The 18,812-nt window shown below is 51.2% G+C and overlaps 1 protein-coding gene across 1 annotated transcript; it reads right to left on the bottom strand.

Annotated features, from left to right (window-relative positions):
* Positions 1–17,624: 17,624 nt before the first annotated feature.
* On the bottom strand, positions 17,625–18,599 carry LOC124678189 (AT-hook motif nuclear-localized protein 23-like). The gene has a single exon (XM_047214101.1). It carries the CDS (start codon positions 18,597–18,599, stop codon positions 17,625–17,627), a length of 975 nt encoding a protein of 324 aa, XP_047070057.1.
* Positions 18,600–18,812: the final 213 nt, after the last annotated feature.

Below are 18,812 nucleotides of genomic sequence, written 5' to 3'. Positions count from 1 at the left end.
ACCGGAGATGATAAGTCTTGTTTGTATAGAAGAAAATAATCTATTGTTCACATTTGTTACCAATGCATGATTGTTAGATATGTTTTCTTGCATTAGCGAAATGATTCCTAAAAAAAGTGGATGATGTTTTAATTGGCTAATGAATGCTATTTAGAGGGATGGAAAATAAGTAGTATCGTCTGGAGTAGTGGCAGGGAACTATATGATTGTTATGGAAGATAATGAATAATGCAATTTCCATAGCGTAATCTGCACCAAAGATAGTCGTCTTGTATTTTCACGTATTTTATCGTGTTCTTAGAGGAGGGAAATCCCAATACATGCAACCCTACAGAGCCATGTTATTGTTGTTGAGCAAAGGATGTGACCCCTTCACGATTTGGCTAGAGTCAGGTTCTGCTCAGGGGCAACACTGAAGAAAAATATGTTGTTCATGTTTGCTCCAGTCGCTTGTGTTTTTCTGGTAAGATATTAGTTGTTGTGGCCAGTACCCATGTTCGACTAGAATGGCCATGGATATTGTTTTGGTCTTTTTTGGGATTCAACTTTCTAACTCTCACTCGATGTTGTGCGCTGATTGTATATTTTGCATACGTATGCATCAGCAAACAATATCTATTCATCAGCTTCTATAAAATTAAGTTGGGACGTTTCTCCTTAGTTCAATAGAAATAAGTATGTTGTTGGATGAACGCAGAAAGTAAATTTCACTTTGAACCATAATATTTGTCACACTATGGCACCAGTTTGTGACACCTGACATTGACTACAATGCACTGTCGTCCAACATGTCAAGTGAAGCATGGGGAAGGTGTATGAGTTTCTTTACGACACTACAGGAAAATCAGGCGCTGCCGTGCAGCCAAACTTTGCCGTGAGCTGCTGCACGGCAAAGATTTCTTTGCCGTGCGTAGAAGGAAGAGCGCACGGCAAAGAAAATATGCACGGCAAAGTATTAGCGCAGCGCACGGCAAAGAAACATATCACGGCAAAGCAAGATTTGGCGCACGGCAAAGAAGTTTCTCACGGCAAAGAATTGGAGCAGCGACACGGCAAAGATTTCGGGACGGCAAAGTCCCCGCAAGCCGCACGGCAAAGAAACAGCGCACGGCAAAGGCCTGAGCACTGCCGTGCGGCCAGACTTTGCCGTGCGTGACAGACAAGTTGCACGGCAAAGGGTCCTTTGCCGTGCGCTCCTCCCTTTGCCGTGCGCCAATATACATTTTTTTTGTTTTTCTAACTATTTTATTTCATCTACTACTTATATTTATTTTGTTAATTAGTTTTTCTTTTTGATGACTATTTATTACACTATGTGAAATACAAAATTAGTCTCCATGCTCATCCCCCACATATATCGGGGTTCCGGTGCTCGCTGGCCGTCCCCCTCCTTCCCCCCAAAACAGCGGGTCTACCCCCTAGATTTCTCCGCGTGACGTTCCACCAATATACCTTTTCATAGGTTTAGGTTTGTTTAGTCCATGGACATATGGAAAACCATGTGTGGTACCCTTTGGCACAGTCTAGCCCCGATATACCCGCGGCGGGACACTTCACGCCGTACACGTCCGAGAATCCGTTAAGTGTTATCGCCCGAAGGTGAGGAATGTCGGACCGGGGATCCATGCCATGCACCATTTGGTGAATTACACCTAGCATCACACTTTGAAACATAGAATAGGTCCACATGCAAGGTTTGGTGGGGTTCCGGTGCTTCGGCGGTCGTCCTCTCCCCTCCTCCCCCCAAAACAACGGAACGTGTGCCCCGGCGGGTCTACCCCCTAGATTTCTCCGCGCGAGGGTGCACCAATGTAACTTTTCATTCTTTTAGGTTTGTTTAGTACATATACACATGGAGAACCAAAGATTGGGACCCTTTGGCACATATACCGGCAGCTAGAGCCATTACCACACGATCGACGGTGTGCTCGGTCTCATCGGTTAGGTTTAGGTGTAGGGTTAGGGCTAGGGTTTAGGGGCTAGGGCTAGGGTTTAGGTTAAAGGGTAAGTATTTATGGTTAGGTTTAGGTTTAGGGTTTAGGGTTAGGGTTAGGGTTTATGATGCATGGTTCTGCAGCTCCGGCGTCGTGGTTTAGGGATTTAGAGGGGTTTAGGGCTCGAAGCCTCCCGGCTTAGGGTTTAGGGTTTAGGGGAGCTACTTTTGCACCATTAGACCTTGCACCACACTTTGAAACATATCATAGGTCCACATGCAAGGTTTGGTGGGGTTCCGGTTCTCCGGCGGTCGTTATCCCCCTCCTCCCCCAAAACGAGCGGAACGCTGTGCTCCGGCGGGTCTACCCCCTAGATTTCTCCGCGCGAGGGTGCACCAATGTAACTTTTCATAGGTTTAGGTTTGTTTAGTCCATGGACATATGGAAAACCATGTGTGGCACCCTTTGGCACAGTCTAGCCCCCGATATACCCGCGGCGGGACACTTCAGCCGTACACGTCCAGGAATCGTTAAGTGTTATCGCCCGAAGGTGAGGAATGTCAGACCGGGGATCCATGCCATGCACCATTTTGTGAATCACACCTTGCATCACACTTTGACACATAGAATAGGTCCACATGCAAGGTTTGGTGGGGTTCCGGTGCTCCGGCGGTCGTTCTCCCCCTCCTCCCCCCAAAACAGCGGAACGCGTGCCCCGGCGGGTCTACCCCCTAGATTTCTCCGCGCGACGTTCCACCAATATACCTTTTCATAGGTTTAGGTTTGTTTAGTCCATGGACATATGGAAAACCATGTGTGGTACCCTTTGGCACAGTCTAGCCCCCGATATACCCGCGGCGGGACACTTCACGCCGTACACGTCCGAGAATCCGTTAAGTGTTATCGCCCGAAGGTGAGGAATGTCGACCGGGGATCCATGCCATGCACCATTTGGTGAATTACACCTAGCATCACACTTTGAAACATAGAATAGGTCCACATGCAAGGTTTGGTGGGGTTCCGGTGCTCCGGCGGTCGTTATCCCCCTCCTCCCCCAAAACGAGCGGAACGCGTGCCCGGCGGGTCTACCCCCTAGATTTCTCCGCGAGGGTGCACCAATGTAACTTTTCATTCTTTTAGGTTTGTTTAGTACATATACACATGGAGAACCAAAGATTGGGACCCTTTGGCACATATACCCGCGAGCTAGAGCCATTATCACACGATCGACGGTGTGCCCGGTCTCTCGGTTAGGGTTAGGTGTAGGGTTAGGGCTAGGGTTTAGGGGCTACGGCTAGGGTTTAGGTTAAAGGGTAAGTATTTATGGTTAGGTTTAGGTTTAGGTTTTAGGGTTAGGGTTAGGGTTTATGATGCATGGTTCTCAGCGACTCGCGTCGTGGTTTAGGGATTTAGAGGGGTTTAGGGCTCGAAGCCTCCCCAGTTTAGGGTTTAGGGTTTAGGGGAGCTACTTTTGCACCATTAGACCTTGCACCACACTTTGACACATATCATAGGTCCACATGCAAGGTTTGGTGGGGTTCCGGTGCTCCGGCGGTCGTTATCCCCCTCCTCCCCCAAAACAGCGGAACGTGTGCCCCGGCGGGTCTACCCCCCTAGATTTCTCCGTGCGAGGGTGCACCAATGTAACTTTTCATAGGTTTAGGTTTGTTTAGTCCATGGACATATGGAAAACCATGTGTGGCACCCTTTGGCACAGTCTAGCCCCCGATATACCCGCGGCGGGACACTTCGAGCGTACACGTCCGGGAATCGTTAGTGTTATCGCCCGAAGGTGAGGAATGTCAGACCGGGGATCCATGCCATGCACCATTTTGTGAATCACACCTTAATTGCATCACACTTTGACACATAGAATAGGTCCACATGCAAGGTTTGGTGGGGTTCCGGTGCTCCGGCGGTCGTTATCCCCCTCCTCCCCCAAAACAGCGGAACGCGTGCCCGGCGGGTCTACCCCCTAGATTTCTCCGCGCGAGGGTGCACCAATGTAACTTTTCATTATTTTATGTTTGTTTAGTACATATACACATGGAGAACCAAAGATTGGGACCCTTTGGCACATATACCCGCAGCCTAGAGCCATTATCACACGATCGACGGTGTGCCCGGTCTCATCGGTTAGGGTTAGGTGTAGGGTTAGGGCTAGGGTTTAGGGGCTAGGGCTAGGGTTTAGGTTAAAGGGTAAGTATTTATGGTTAGGTTTAGGTTTAGGTTTTAGGGTTAGGGTTAGGGTTTATGATGCATGGTTCTGCAGCTCCGGCGTCGTGGTTTAGGGATTTAGAGGGGTTTAGGGCTCGAAGCCTCCCGGTTTAGGGTTTAGGGTTTAGGGGAGCTACTTTTGCACCATTAGACCTTGCACCACACTTTGACACATATCATAGGTCCACATGCAAGGTTTGGTGGGGTTCCGGTGCTCGGCGGTCGTTCTCCCCCTCCTCCCCCCAAAACGACGGAACGCGTGCTCCGGCGGGTCTACCCCCTAGATTTCTCCGCGCGAGGGTGCACCAATGTAACTTTTCATTATTTTATGTTTGTTTAGTACATATACACATGGAGAACCAAAGATTGGGACCCTTTGGCACATATACCCGCAGACTAGAGCCATTATCACACGATCGACGGTGTGCTCGGTCTACTGGTTAGGGTTAGGTGTAGGGTTAGGGCTAGGGTTTAGGGGCTAGGGCTAGGGTTTAGGTTAAAGGGTTAGTATTTATGGTTAGGTTTAGGTTTAGGGTTTAGGGTTAGGGTTAGGGTTTATGATGCATGGTTCTGCAGCTTCGGCGTCGTGGTTTAGGGATTTAGAGGGGTTTAGGGCTCGAAGCCTCCCCAGTTTAGGGTTTAGGGTTTAGGGGAGCTACTTTTGCACCATTAGACCTAGCACCACACTTTGACACATATCATAGGTCCACATGCAAGGTTTGGTGGGGTTCCGGTGCTCCGGCGGTCGTTATCCCCTCCTCCCCCAAAACAATGGAACGTGTGCCCGGCGGGTCTACCCCCTAGATTTCTCCGCGCGAGGGTGCACCAATGTGACTTTTCATAGGTTTAGGTTTGTTTAGTCCATGGACATATGGAAAACCATGTGTGGCACCCTTTGGCACAGTCTAGCCCCCGATATACCCGCGGCGGGACACTTCGAGCCGTACACGTCCGGTGAATACGTAAGTGTTATCGCCCGAAGGTGAGGAATGTCAGACCGGGGATCCATGCCATGCACCATTTTGTGAATCACACCTTAATTGCATCACACTTTGACACATAGAATAGGTCCACATGCAAGGTTTGGTGGGGTTCCGGTGCTCCGGCGGTCGTTCTCCCCCTCCTCCCCCAAAACAGCGGAACGCGTGCCCCGGCGGGTCTACCCCCCTAGATTTCTCCGCGCAGGGTGCACCAATGTAACTTTTCATTATTTTATGTTTGTTTAGTACATATACACATGGAGAACCAAAGATTGGGACCCTTTGGCACATATACCCGCGACTAGAGCCATTATCACACGATCGACGGTGTGCTCGGTCTACTTGGTTAGGGTTAGGTGTAGGGTTAGGGCTAGGGTTTAGGGGCTAGGGCTAGGGTTTAGGTTAAAGGGTAAGTATTTATGGTTAGGTTTAGGTTTAGGTTTTAGGGTTAGGGTTAGGGTTTATGATGCATGGTTCTGCAGCTCCGGCGTCGTGGTTTAGGGATTTAGAGGGGTTTAGGGCTCGAAGCCTCCCGAGTTTAGGGTTTAGGGTTTAGGGGAGCTACTTTTGCACCATTAGACCTTGCACCACACTTTGAAACATATCATAGGTCCACATGCAAGGTTTGGTGGGGTTCCGGTGCTCCGGCGGTCGTTATCCCCTCCTCCCCCAAAACAGCGGAACGCGTGCCCGGCGGGTCTACCCCCTAGATTTCTCCGCGCGAGGGTGCACCAATGTAACTTTTCATAGGTTTAGGTTTGTTTAGTCCATGGACATATGGAAAACCATGTGTGGCACCCTTTGGCACAGTCTAGCCCCGATATACCCGCGGCGGGACACTTCGGCGTACACGTCCGGGAATCTGCTAAGTGTTATCGCCCGAAGGTGAGGAATGTCAGACCGGGGATCCATGCCATGCACCATTTTGTGAATCACACCTTAATTGCATCACACTTTGACACATAGAATAGGTCCACATGCAAGGTTTGGTGGGGTTCCGGTGCTCCGGCGGTCGTTATCCCCCTCCTCCCCCAAAACAGCGGAACGCGTGCCCCGGCGGGTCTACCCCCTAGATTTCTCCGCGAGGGTGCACCAATGTAACTTTTCATTCTTTTAGGTTTGTTTAGTACATATACACATGGAGAACCAAAGATTTAGGTTAAAGGGTAAGTATTTATGGTTAGGTATAGGTTTAGGGTTTAGGGTTAGAGTTAGGGTTTATGATGCATGGTTAAGTATTAATGTGTTAGGATTTATGGTTAAGTATTAATGTGTTAGGATTTAGGGTTAGGGTTTAGGGTTAGGGTTATGATTTAGGGTTATATGATTTAGGGTTATATGATTTAGGGTTAGGGTTATGATTAATGTGGCTAGATCAATGGGTTAGGATTTAGGGTTAGGGTTAGGGTTATGGTTAATCACACATTTCTTGAAAAACATGAAACATATAGTATTAAATAATACACATTTTGAAAAACAAGTTTAATATAATTTACAAATAAAACTTAATGTTATTGATAATTTACAAATAAAATTCTTAGTGTTATAGAAGTGGTAAAAATAAAAAAAATGCTTTGCCGTGCGCGAGCGCACGGCAAAGAACCCCGCCGCACGGCAAAGGCACCGGCTGCGCACGGCAAAGAGTGCCCGCACGGCAAAGGCCCTTTGCCGCACGGCAAAGAACGGCGCACGGCAAAGTGTGGGGATAAGGCGCGGTCGGGGACGTCCCGAGCCACACGCATCCGCATCCTCCACGCATCCTACGGGCCGACCTCCCCACACGCCGCCGCCGCCACCTCCCCACACGCCGACCTCCCCACACGCCGCCGCCGCCACCTCGACCACGCCGCCGCCGCCGCCTCCCTGCTGCTCCTCCCGGGCGCCGCGCCGCCACCTCGACCACGCCGCCGCCGCCACCTGCTGCTCCTCCCCAGGCGCCGCGCCGCCGTTGGCCCCCACGACGCCGTCGCCGCCACCGCCTCGCTCCTCCCGGCCGCCGCTGCCGGCCCACGACCACGCCGCCGCAGCCCCTTCCCCGGTCCACGGGTCCCGGGTCGGGCCCCCTCCCCCTCCTCCTTCCCATTCGCACATCGTGGCGACCGCCGGCGGCGGCACCACCACGACGGGGCCGCGGCACCCGGCGTGTTAGCGCGTTGCACCCGGCGACGGCGGCCTCCGGGCCGAGGTAGTTGGCGCCGAGGTCGAGGGACGCGAGGCGCGGGATGCGGCGAGCGACGCGGGGAACGGGCCGGCGAGGTTGGTGTTAGCGAGGGAGAGCGCGGTGACGGCGCCGGCGGTGTCGCAGGTGACGCCCGTCCGGCGCGCAGGGCGTGGCGGCGGTCGGGTTCCGGTCGGTGAGCGTGCCGTCGAGCACGGTGAGCGCGCGCTTGGCGTCGAGTAGGTGGAGGCCGTCCTGGGTCGGGGCTTGCGACGGCGTGGCCGGCAGGCCGGCATTGGCCGCGACGGCGAGCAGCAGGGAGGGGAGGAAGGCGCCCATGGCGGCGGCGGGAGGGTTCTTTGTCCGCGCGCGCGCGAGGCGTGTCGAGGTCGGGGTCGGGGAGGTAGAAGATAAGGAACGGATAAATTATCCATGTAGAGATGACGGCCTAGCTAGCTTTACCGGCATCCCGGTATGCACATACGGCGAGCAAGTGACCGAAAGTTACGCCACGGATCAAAAATGGTTCAAAGTCTTGTAAAATATAAGCAGTTGGTGCATAGCGAGAGCGTCGACAAATGCTCCGAGCCCTCGCTGTCCTCTTCTTAGATGTAACATTGCATTACCTCATTCACAAAGCAGCAAAAGTAACATTGGCTTTCTCTTGCTCCATATACTCTATATACGCGCATACATGGTAATTATTAATAGCCCCTAATTGGTTTTTTTTTTGTTATGCGAGGCGATGCTTCGAGGTGGACACGAGGGGCGGCGTCGCGGGGGTGTTTGACGGGGCGTTTCGGATCTTCTTCGACGATTCTCTCAGAGGGTCGTTGGTCTTCTTGCCGGCTGTCGGTCACGCTTCGAGGGTGAGAATCCGTTCGCCTCTCTTGTACCTAGGTTTTTCTTTATGTCTAGATCACCAAGTCCGTCGCGATACCTAGGCGTCTCTTCCCGACCGTAAGGGTTACGCGGATAAATATGCATTAGTGGTCTCGCATATTATGAACCGTAACTCTTACGGCATTTATCGGGACAGCCGGCGGATGCGTAGTTGGGTACGTTCTCCGTGCTCTACCCGATCCGAGACGAGATTTCGGTAGCGCCTCCCCGTTGTTCTCCGGATGCACACCCCTCTCGGCTTTTTGCCGAGACGTGTATCGGGAGAGCAGCGGGGAGGTGCTGCCGAAATTCCGTCTCGGATCGAGGTAGAGCTACGGAGAACGTACTCAATCTACGGATCCGGCGGCCGCTAGGAGCCCACCTAGTAGAGTTTCGGAGTTGATGCACGCGTAACATAAATAAATATATGATGCATTTATTTCCTATTTGATATATAAATGCTATGTTCGTCTGTTTTGTTGCTGATTAGAGGATGGATAATCGTGGTCTGGATGTACGATGGCGAGAATCGGTCGGTGGAACTATACTGATGAATGGGGAGAAAAGACCGAGCGGTTTGTGGATAGGGCGTTTGCCATCCCTAGCAGACCTATAAGTGTTTGGTGCCCTTGTAGTAAGTGCGCTAACCGAAAGGCACGAGGACAAGGAAACTATGAGTATGCACCGATCAAGTTTGGGTTCACACCGTCCTACGGGATTTGGACTTACCATGGAGAAAAGGCAAAGAAACGTGCTAGGAAGGAGGTGCGGCAGATTCAACCTAGGGGGAATATGACACTTGGTTTTGATAGGTGCTTAGAAAACTTGGCTAATGGTAATGTGCACGAAAGCTCTCATGTAGAGGTGGAGACACCTCGGGATGCGGAGACAAGTGAGGACCCGGAGGAAAACACAAAGGAGTACTATGAGGCTCTGTTTGCTTCGCGAAACCCCTACATGAAAATACGAGAGGTTACCCAACTAGATGCCATCGCTCGCCTTATGGCCTTGAAGTGCCATAGGAACTTGTGCAGAGATGGGTTCGATGAACTTCCGGTCATCGTAGGCAGCCTTCTGCCGGAAGGGCACCTCTTGCCGCAAAACTTCTACTATTCGACCAAATTGCTCGGTGACCTTAAGATGTCATCTCAGCGGATACACGCTTGTCCAAAGGGATGCATGCTATTCGGAGAGGAGCACGCCGACACAAATTATTGCATCAAATGCAATTCCTCTAGGTACTTTGAGGTAGACCGCAATGGTGATGGTCGGAAGAGGCGGACCACGGTTGCCAAGAATATCCTCCGCTATCTTCCGGTTCTACCGAGGATCCAGCGGCTCTTCATGACCGAGGATACTGCCCAGCCAGATGAGGTGGGCCGTGGAAGGAAACAGATACACCGACAAGATGATACATCCGTCGGATGGTACTGCATGGAAGAACTTTGTGAAGAAATTTCCACTGAAAGCAGGTGACCCGAGGAGCGTAGCAGTTGCGATATCAACTGATGGGTTCAATCCATATGGTATGTCGGCTGCAGTATACGGTTGTTGGCCAGTGTTTGTTATTCCCATGAACCTCCCCCTGGCGTACGCATGAGATCGAGAGAACATGTTTGTGTCGATGATAATCCCGGGGCCCAAATACCCGGGCAAGAACATGAATGTGTACCGGAACCGCTGGTGGATGACTTGGTTCGTGGGCTGGGAAGGTCGCGGGATCCGAACATATGACGCATCAAAGAAGGAGTACTTCGATATGTATGTGTGGTACCACACGTCCCCGCATGACCCGCCGGCACGTGCTTTGTTACGCGGGTGGTGTACACATGGGAAGTGGCCTTGCCCACGGTGCGAGACGAGCCGTGACTTTCTTACGGCTAAACAAGGGAGGCAAGTATTCATGCTTTGATGAAGCTCGACGAGTTCCTTGAGCGGAGGCATGCATACGGGAGTGATGTAAAGAGTTTCAAGAAAGGCCGTGTTGTCCGTGGCCCGAAGCCAATTCCGAAGACCGGAACGGAAATCAAGGCCGAGTTAGATGCTCTTCAGCCTAGCCCCGATGGGAATGGTTTCTTAGGATATGGGGAGACACACCAATGGACTCACAAGCCGTGCTTATGGAAGCTCCCTTACTTTGAGTTTCTCGAGCTCCCGCATAACATTGATGTAATGCACACCGAGAAGAATATCGGTGAAGCCATTTGGAGCACGATTGTGGACATCGAGAAGACGAAGGATAACATAAAGGCTCGAATTGATCAAGAAAGGTGGTGTGATAGGCCGGAGTTGAACATGCAGCCACCTAATGGTGCCAAAAAAACTTGGACTAAGCCACACGCTCCGTTACTGCCTCACAAAGGCCCAAAAAAGGGAGGTCTTCCAATGGATGAAGGACTCCTTGTTTTTCCCCGATGGGTTCGCGGCCAAGCTGGATGAGGGGCCTGAACATTGAAACGCTGCGAGTACAAGGACTGAAGAGTCATGACTACCACATATGGCTTGAGCGGATAATGCCGGTGATGATTCGAGGCTATGTCCACGAGAAGACTTGGCGAGTGCTAGCGAGGTTGAGTTTTTCTTCCGCTGGATTTGTGCTAGGGAGTTAGACACTAAAGTGATTGAGAAGGCTGGATGAAGAGGCACCCGTGTTGCTTTGCGATCCGGAGAAGATCTTTCCTCCGGGGTTTTTAATCCGATGCAACACATGATCCTGCACCTCGCGGAGGAGTGCTTAAAGGGGGCCCGAATTGGGGCCGTTGGCGTTTGGTCCCGAGAGAGAAACACAAAAGCTTCGTCAAATGAGCGGCAATAAATGCAAGATCGAAGCATCCATAGCCGAGGCGATCCTCGAACGTGGAGGTGGCAAACTTCACCACTAAGCACTATGATCCCAACATTCCCACAAAGCACAACCCGGTCCTCCGTTACAATGCCGCCAACAATGAAGAAGTACCCAAGCTTAGCATCTTCGTGGGGCTTGGTGGCAAGTCAAGTGGCTCGAAGCCGTACAGAACGGACCTACCCGAGCGGACCTTGATCCACTCGTATGTCTTAAACACCATGGTCGAAGTGAAGCCGTACATCGAGTAAGTGCGAACCATTTAATTATTCGCAAACATTCACTCGTATGTTCGTGGCTAACTCTTCCTCTTTTCATCGGTATAGGAAATTCAAGGCTATACATTGGAAGAATACCCACGGGGAGCCTACCCCGGAAGAATCCAAGCAAATTTTCGATAAGGGAGGCGGTTTCGGTTTCGATAGCTGGTTTTGTAATTTGGTACTATTCTATCCAAATTAGCTAGCACTTCCTACATTTATCGGTCATTTCTCGTTCTAAACTTCTTGTGCTAAACTTGTAGGCAAGAGCTGACAAAGAGATGAAGTCGAGCTAAGAAAAATTGCTAGGGGCTTTGACCATTCCGTAGAAGCGTTCAACTCCTATGACGTGAACGGGTATCGCTTCCGGACCCATCAATACACAACAAGCCGGCCCAACGCGAAGACAATAAATAGTGGGGTGGTATGTCAAGGTGATGATGGGCTCCATTACTATGGAAGAGTCGAGGGTATATACGAGCTGAATTACGGGTTTCACAAAGGGCTAAATCCCGTCGTCTTCAAATGCCATTGGTTTGACCCACGTCGGGTGAGACGGGATCCTGAAATTGGGTTGGTCGAAGTTGAAAGGAACTCCGTTTATAAGGGAGAGGATGTGTACATCTTGGCAACCCGGGCCTTTCAAGTATTCTATCTCCCGTACGCGTGCGAAACCCGACAAAACGTCTACATGGATGGGATGTTGTGATGACGGTGCCTTCACGCAATAGGCCGCCCCGCCAAACAAGGACGATTACCGCCGCGTAGACCCCTCGGCAAGGAGTGTCGAGTTTTATCGGGAAGAAGGGCTCCCCGGCCATTTCACAATCGGCTTGCCGACTATCGATGACATGGTCGTAGACGATGAACAAGAAGACGCGGGCATGGATGGAGACAATGCGGAAGATGAAGCCGAGGATGTCCGTGCCCCGGAAGACCCGAGTTTGCTCGAGGCGTTCAAAGCGGGGATTGACCTCGATGCGGATGGACCACCTCCGGGTTTCATTGATGATTATTGGTTCGCCGAGCCCGATGACGATGAGGAGACACGCGGTCCAATCACGGATGGCGACACGGGCTACTGATCTATGTAGTAGTAATTGTGAGGCTAGCCTATTTGTAATAACTCCGTGTAATAGAGATTGTCTAGCTAGGTTATTTGTAAGAACTCCGTGCTATGTTTGAGAGAACTCTATGGTAGCTATTTGTTGCTTCCACTAATTAATTAATGTTCATCCTTTTGCATTATTTGTTGCTTTCATTAATGTTCATCTACTTATATTTCAGTTGCTTTCACTAATATTTATCTCTTTACAATATTGCGTACTAATAAACCACTCTCTTCATTTGTGTTTGCGAGTGATTGAAGCATGCCGCCAAAAAAAGGGGTGGCGGTCTTAAAAAGAAGCTCAAGGACTTGGTAGGTGTAGGGACTTCGAGGCGGGGCCCCCACCTAGCCCCCTCCTAGCCCCCTCCTGTCGCTCCCACGGGGCGGCCGCGTAGGAAGAATGCGACGCGGGTACTCACTCCTAGTCCTAGCCCCCTCCCGCAGCCGATGATGATGACGAGGAGGAGGACCAGGAGCACCACGGGGGTGGGGAGGACCAGGAGGAGGAGGTGGGTGGGGAGGACCGAGGAGGAGGAGGGGGTGGGGAGGACCGGGGAGGAGGAGGGGGACGAGGACGACCTCTCGGAGGATGAGGGGTTGGGGAACTTAGTGTTCGATCCTGATCCAAGCCTAGAGTGGTGTGAGCCGGAGGATTACCGATGCGTTCCAGCTTTGGAGAGGCTGAGGCCACGTGATAGGAAGCCATATCGGCGTGGGATAACACGGCTCCCCTCGGCCGAAGAGGCGGCGCTACGAGCACGTTGTTCTTGTGCCCTATGGAAGGAGGTACATGTTATTTTTTGGCATTTCGTTATCGCAATTTTGTCATTATCAAAATTATTATCACATACATATTGATGTTGTCGTTTCATGGTGCAGCTCGTTCCAGTTTGAAGACCCGACGCGAGAGACCGCCACGTGGGTACTCGAACATCCTTGGGGGCCTACTTAGATTTTATTTCCCTGGGATAGTCAATCTCCCTACCGGTGGCTGCGACGTAGCTTGGAGGTGGGCGCACTACAGCCTCGCGGAAGATCCTCTTGGCCGCGGCACCGCGGCGGATTTGGTTGTTGCCAAATTCGGGTACGTGACTTTTGACTTCTTACCATTCATACACTCTCCTTGGTTCACAATAATTGCACTAATGCCCCTTGTTTTACCTATGTTGCAGAAATTCTTCAAGAGGGCCGAGGGCAAGGAGAATGCGTGCGATGATGTCCTACACCAGCTTGCAAGGAAGAGGGTGGCCGGCATGCACTACGAGGCACGTGTTCAATGCGTCCGCGGCCGGCACGCCGACCGCTTCGTCCACATGAGTAAGGAGGACGCTCGCGACACGCTCATGCAGCCGTGGCAGTACTTGCGGGTATTTGCATTTATGTGTTATTGATTTCTTTATCGCCATGTAGTTTATTTTACCATAATGGGTTTATCTTGTGCATGTAGAACCCTCCTCGGTACGTCGGCAACGACGATAGGTGCTTTCGTGCGATGGTCATGTGGTGGACATGCCCCCAGTACCTCAAGAAGCACGAGGAGGGCAAGAAGAAGCGGGCAGAGATGCGAGGTGGATCGCATATCCAAGGCGAGCATCCCCATCTCTCTTCACCTGCGAAGGAGGTGAGCAAATTAATGGTTCCTTCATTCTTTGAATTCATGTTATATATTTGTTAACTCTCCAAGGGTGTGTCACTTCACTCAATTACATGTTCTCTTTTGCAGGAAGTCGGGACGGGAGCGAAGCCTAACGTCTTTGCCGTGCTAAAGAAGATGAAGCAAAGGAAGACGCCTGATCTCGAGACGGGGTCCGTGTGGGTTAACCCGCAATCCGAGACCCGGTGCACGTCGTATGTCTCCAAGTTCAAGCGAAGTACGGCGAGGAGGCCAATCCGGAGGCCGAGGACTTTGACCCCGAGGTCGCGGTGCTTGCGGGAGAAGGCTTGAAGCATGGCCGCCTATGGTTTGGTGACGGGTGCGTCGACCCGGCGAGGGTTCCCTCTCTCCGCCGGATCCGTCGTGGTCGTAAGAGCGGCCAGCCCGAGGTAGAGCCCCGGCCACGGGCTTCGGATCTAGGCTGTCGAGCGGTTACGGGTATGTTCTTCCTCGGGTCTCTACATTTCCTTTACATGCTTTCCATTGAAATGTTAATGACATCGCGGCAACACAACGTAGGAGGAGATGGCAGCGAAGGAGCAGGCGGCCCAGGAGCACGCACGGAACATGGAGCGGCAGATACGGAGTACCGGCGGCAGCGGACCACGGATGATGCGGCGGATGCAACGAGCGGCGAGCGAGCACGGATGAGCTGGCTGATGAGCCGAACGGCTCTGTCTACTCCACCGGGGAGTCTTCCTCCTCCACCTTACTCCATGTGGATGCCGCCACCGCCCACTCGGACCCCGGGGACACCTATCACCGTCAACAACATGAACATCATCCGGAGCATGAACCGCGGTGAGTCCTCTTGTGCCCAACCCGCTACTTGTTCAAGTGTTCAATATGCAAATGCAAATGTTCATTCCATCAACATGCTTATAGATTATATGTCACAAGGCAATGACGATGAGGCCGGCGGAAGCGGAGGAGGACAAGGTTGATGGCATGGTCTTCGTGCGCTTTGTCGGATTGTATGCTTGTAATGGATTGTAATATTGAACATTGCACTATGGACTCTATGTAACTTGTGTGGATGGACTATGGACTCTATGTAACGGATTGTATGCATGAACTATGTGTGCTCGACGTATTTGTGGTGTTGTTGATGTGTTTGGTGATCATATATTGATATATATGCTATATTTGTGAAATGCAATATTTGAACTGCAGGGAATAAGCAAAAAACAGCAAAAAAATGAAAAAATCAGGCCCCTTTGCCGTGTGTGTGCACACGGCAAAGGACATTTGGTCACTTTGCCGTGTGCACACGCACGGCAAAGGAGCCACGTGGCGCAAGCCTGTGCTCCCGGGAGCTCCCGGAGGCGTGCTGCAGGGGGCTTTGCCGTGCGAGGAAGGGGCGCGGGCGCACGGCAAAGATCAATGCACGGCACAGAGAAGCGCACGGCAAAGAATTATGGGCACGGCAAAGTATTGGGCGCACGGCAAAGAGGGGTCGCACGGCAGCGACTCGAGCGCACGGCAACGAGCGCGCGCACGGCAAACGCTCGAGCGCACGGCAGCGAGCGCGCGCACGGCAACGAGCCTTTGCCGTGCGGTTTGGTCAGGCGCACGGCAATGTTGTCTTTGCCGTCGGGGACAATGCCGTGCAGACGTTGCCGTGCGTCGACGCACGGCAAAGCCTTTGCCGTGCAAAATAGGCTCTTTGCCGTGCGATCGGTCGCACGGCAACGCCTGTTTCTCCCGTAGTGCGATAAATACATTTGATTACAAATTTCAGATGAGATAATTGTAATATTGCTTTATTTTTTATGCCCTGTAAAAAATATGCATCGTAAATGAGTCCCCATCAACAAATGTATGCCAACACGCTGCCTAGTCAACATGTTAGTCATGGAAAATAATATGTCAGAAAGGGGGATCTAGCAAAAATCTAGTTCAACGTCTAACAATAAAATTAAGAGTGGTTCAAAACTTTCTTGGTCTCGCGACGTGGTCAATATATATGTAGTTCAGAGTGTAATTTATTCATGAAAATATGATGTATAGTAGACTGAATCAGGCCAACAGGGAGCAGAAAATATGTCAAAAATTGTAAAAGAAATTTAATGAACTTTGTCATGCATGATGGCTAAGAGTTATATGTATCCTCCTTGTTTTAAAATACAAATCACATGTGTAGTACATAGATAGAATACAGTAAGACTGAATTGGACAATATATGCAACCGATGCATATGGAATTATCTGATCGACAACTGTCAGTTGTAATTACTTATTTGTTTATCCAACATCAAGTTGGGTTTCAGGGCAACAAAATTTAATCTGAATTCAACTGTATATTGAACACGAATGAAACTACAACATACATCTTTAATGACTATGCAAACAGTGATACGAGAAATTATTATATCTTAATAGAAGTGCAGAGATGCATTTCTTACTCATATTAGCACCTTAAATAAAGGTTGGCATGTAATTGCATACTCCATTATTAACTTGTTCAAGGGGAGAGTTAAGTCATTTTTGGGATAGCGGAGGAGAATTAAGACATGAAGCACCATCGTGCTAAGCTATGGGCACTCATGAGTCATGGAAGACAGAGAGCTATAACAGACATAGCACATGTCATCAGTGGATACCTTAGGTCTCTGGGTGTGAAAGTCCCAAGATCTTATGAAAACTATGCTTCTGTTTTTTTTTACATTACCTAGTCGGACAAGAAAGAACATCGGGGGAAACGGTAATTGTACTAAGAAACATAGACAGACAGCTGGTGATCGAGGTTTCCCCATGAGCTAGCTAGTTTTGGGAGGATGCAGACATGCAGTTAGTGGTAGTACGTCGTAGTAGGAGGAGCACATTTGTGATCTTTAAACAATAGCAAGCATGCACACGTGTGCCCACAGAACTGTAACAAGTGAAATGTGATGCAGTTCCCAATTCGACAAGAGCACTCCAACATAAACTTAGAACCACGAAGACCTAACGGATGATATGATTATGCTAGCTCAAAGCGGAACTATCCCTGAGACTAGTATAATACTCCACAGATTTCACGTACTAGTTACAGTACACATAGGCATCTAACACCTTTGTATGACATAATAACAATTACCCAAAAGCATGCGTAACACATCTATCTGATAAAGTAAGAAATTGACAGCTTAATTAAGCACACACGAACACTAACAGCACTAGATCTCTTCCTTATCGACTCGAATCGAATCTTTCGTCCATATAGATAAAGAACATACTCGGAAGAATTGAGGGATACTTATTTAAAAGCCATATTGAAAATCAAGATCGAGAAGGTTACACATGCCACAATTAAGGTTCAGGAGAGACAAGAAAAGAAAGTAAAAGAAAACGAAGAAGAAAAAAGAACAAGTAGAGAGAGAACAGCATAACCAGGGAATAGATCGGCAAAATACTACGAAATTGTACAGAGATGTAGAAATTTTTCAGTAGATAGATGGTATCCTTGAGTTGTTCATGCCTGGCGCTAACCTTTTGCAAACTGCCCTGAATCCTTGTGGTTGCTCATTTTGTTTCTTGTGTCATGTCGCCTTCTCTCCTCCTCTGACAGCAATTACATCGATCGATCTCTCCCAGCAAGCACCAGTCTGTCAGAACTGGGGCCGTCCGCCGCCCCATCCGTGGCCGTCGGCGCCGGGTGGGAGCTGCGACCCAGCACCGCCTCCACCCATGTTGCCGAGAGGAAGCTGGTTGAAGAACGGCAGCCCAGCTGCCGACGGGTCGGGAGGGAACGGCACGCCACCCCCGCCCATGCCGCCCGCGGCATCGGTATCACCCGGCTGCTGCATCTGCATCCCCGCCGCCGCCGCCGCAGCCTGGGCCTCTTGCTCGTCCTCGAGCGGGAGGCGCTCGTAGGCGACGTTGGCGAAGGAGGCCGCGATCACAATAACGGGGCCCGCGGCATAGAGCGCGCCCACGACGTTGCCGCCGACAACCTGGCCCTGCCCTCCCGCGAGGAATATGGTGAGGCTTGTGGCGCCGGGTGGAGCTGGTGGCGGGAGGAAGGAGCCCGAGAGTGACAGGATCTCGAACCTGCCGTGCAGCGTGACCACGGATCCAGCCGGCGCCGACGGCTGCCGCAGCGTCACGTTGGTCACCACGCCGCTGCCGCTGAGCACGCACACACCGCGCTGCCGCCGGCACGCGTACGTGGAGATGCACTCGAACACGTCGCAGCCGCTCCCGACCTCCAGGATGTGGGCGCGCAGCGTGTTGGCGCTCTCCCGCGTGATGATCACCGGTGGCTTCGGCTTGTTCTTTGAACCCGGCGGGCGGCCGCGTGGACGGCGAGCCACTATGTCACCGTGGCCGCCGCCGCCGCCTCCATCGCCGGCGGGGCCGGACGACGATGACCCGCCGTCGTTGTTTTCGCCACCGCCGCCGTAGTTACCGTTGCCGCCGTAGTTGCCGTTGTTGTCGTTGTCGTCGGCGGGATCGTGCTGCTGCTGCTTGGCGTTGACGTAGCTGTTCTGCTGCTGCTGTTGCTGCAGCTGGAGGTCGGGGTGGAGGTGGTGGAACTGGTGCACGTAGCGCGTCGCGGCGGTGCCAAGGTCGAGTCCTGCCATGCTTCTCCGCTAGCTCATGTACTGATGTACTCTAGCTAGGCAGCAGAAAATTCAGAACTCCGAAAAAGCAGGGAAAAAATACAGGAAAAAATCGAGATTGAAACAGAGTGGTGTCTTGTTTTTAGGTTTAAAAGGAAGCCTTGGAAAAGGAAGCAATGATTTTTAAAGCTTTGCACTTGTTTATGCTCCTGCTTGTTTTTTAAAAACCTGGAT

Source organism: Lolium rigidum, chromosome 7, assembly GCF_022539505.1.
Source record: "Lolium rigidum isolate FL_2022 chromosome 7, APGP_CSIRO_Lrig_0.1, whole genome shotgun sequence".
Classification (NCBI taxonomy): domain Eukaryota; kingdom Viridiplantae; phylum Streptophyta; class Magnoliopsida; order Poales; family Poaceae; genus Lolium; species Lolium rigidum.
The sequence above is the reverse complement of the archived record's forward strand: the minus strand, read 5'-3'. Positions and strand labels throughout refer to the sequence as shown.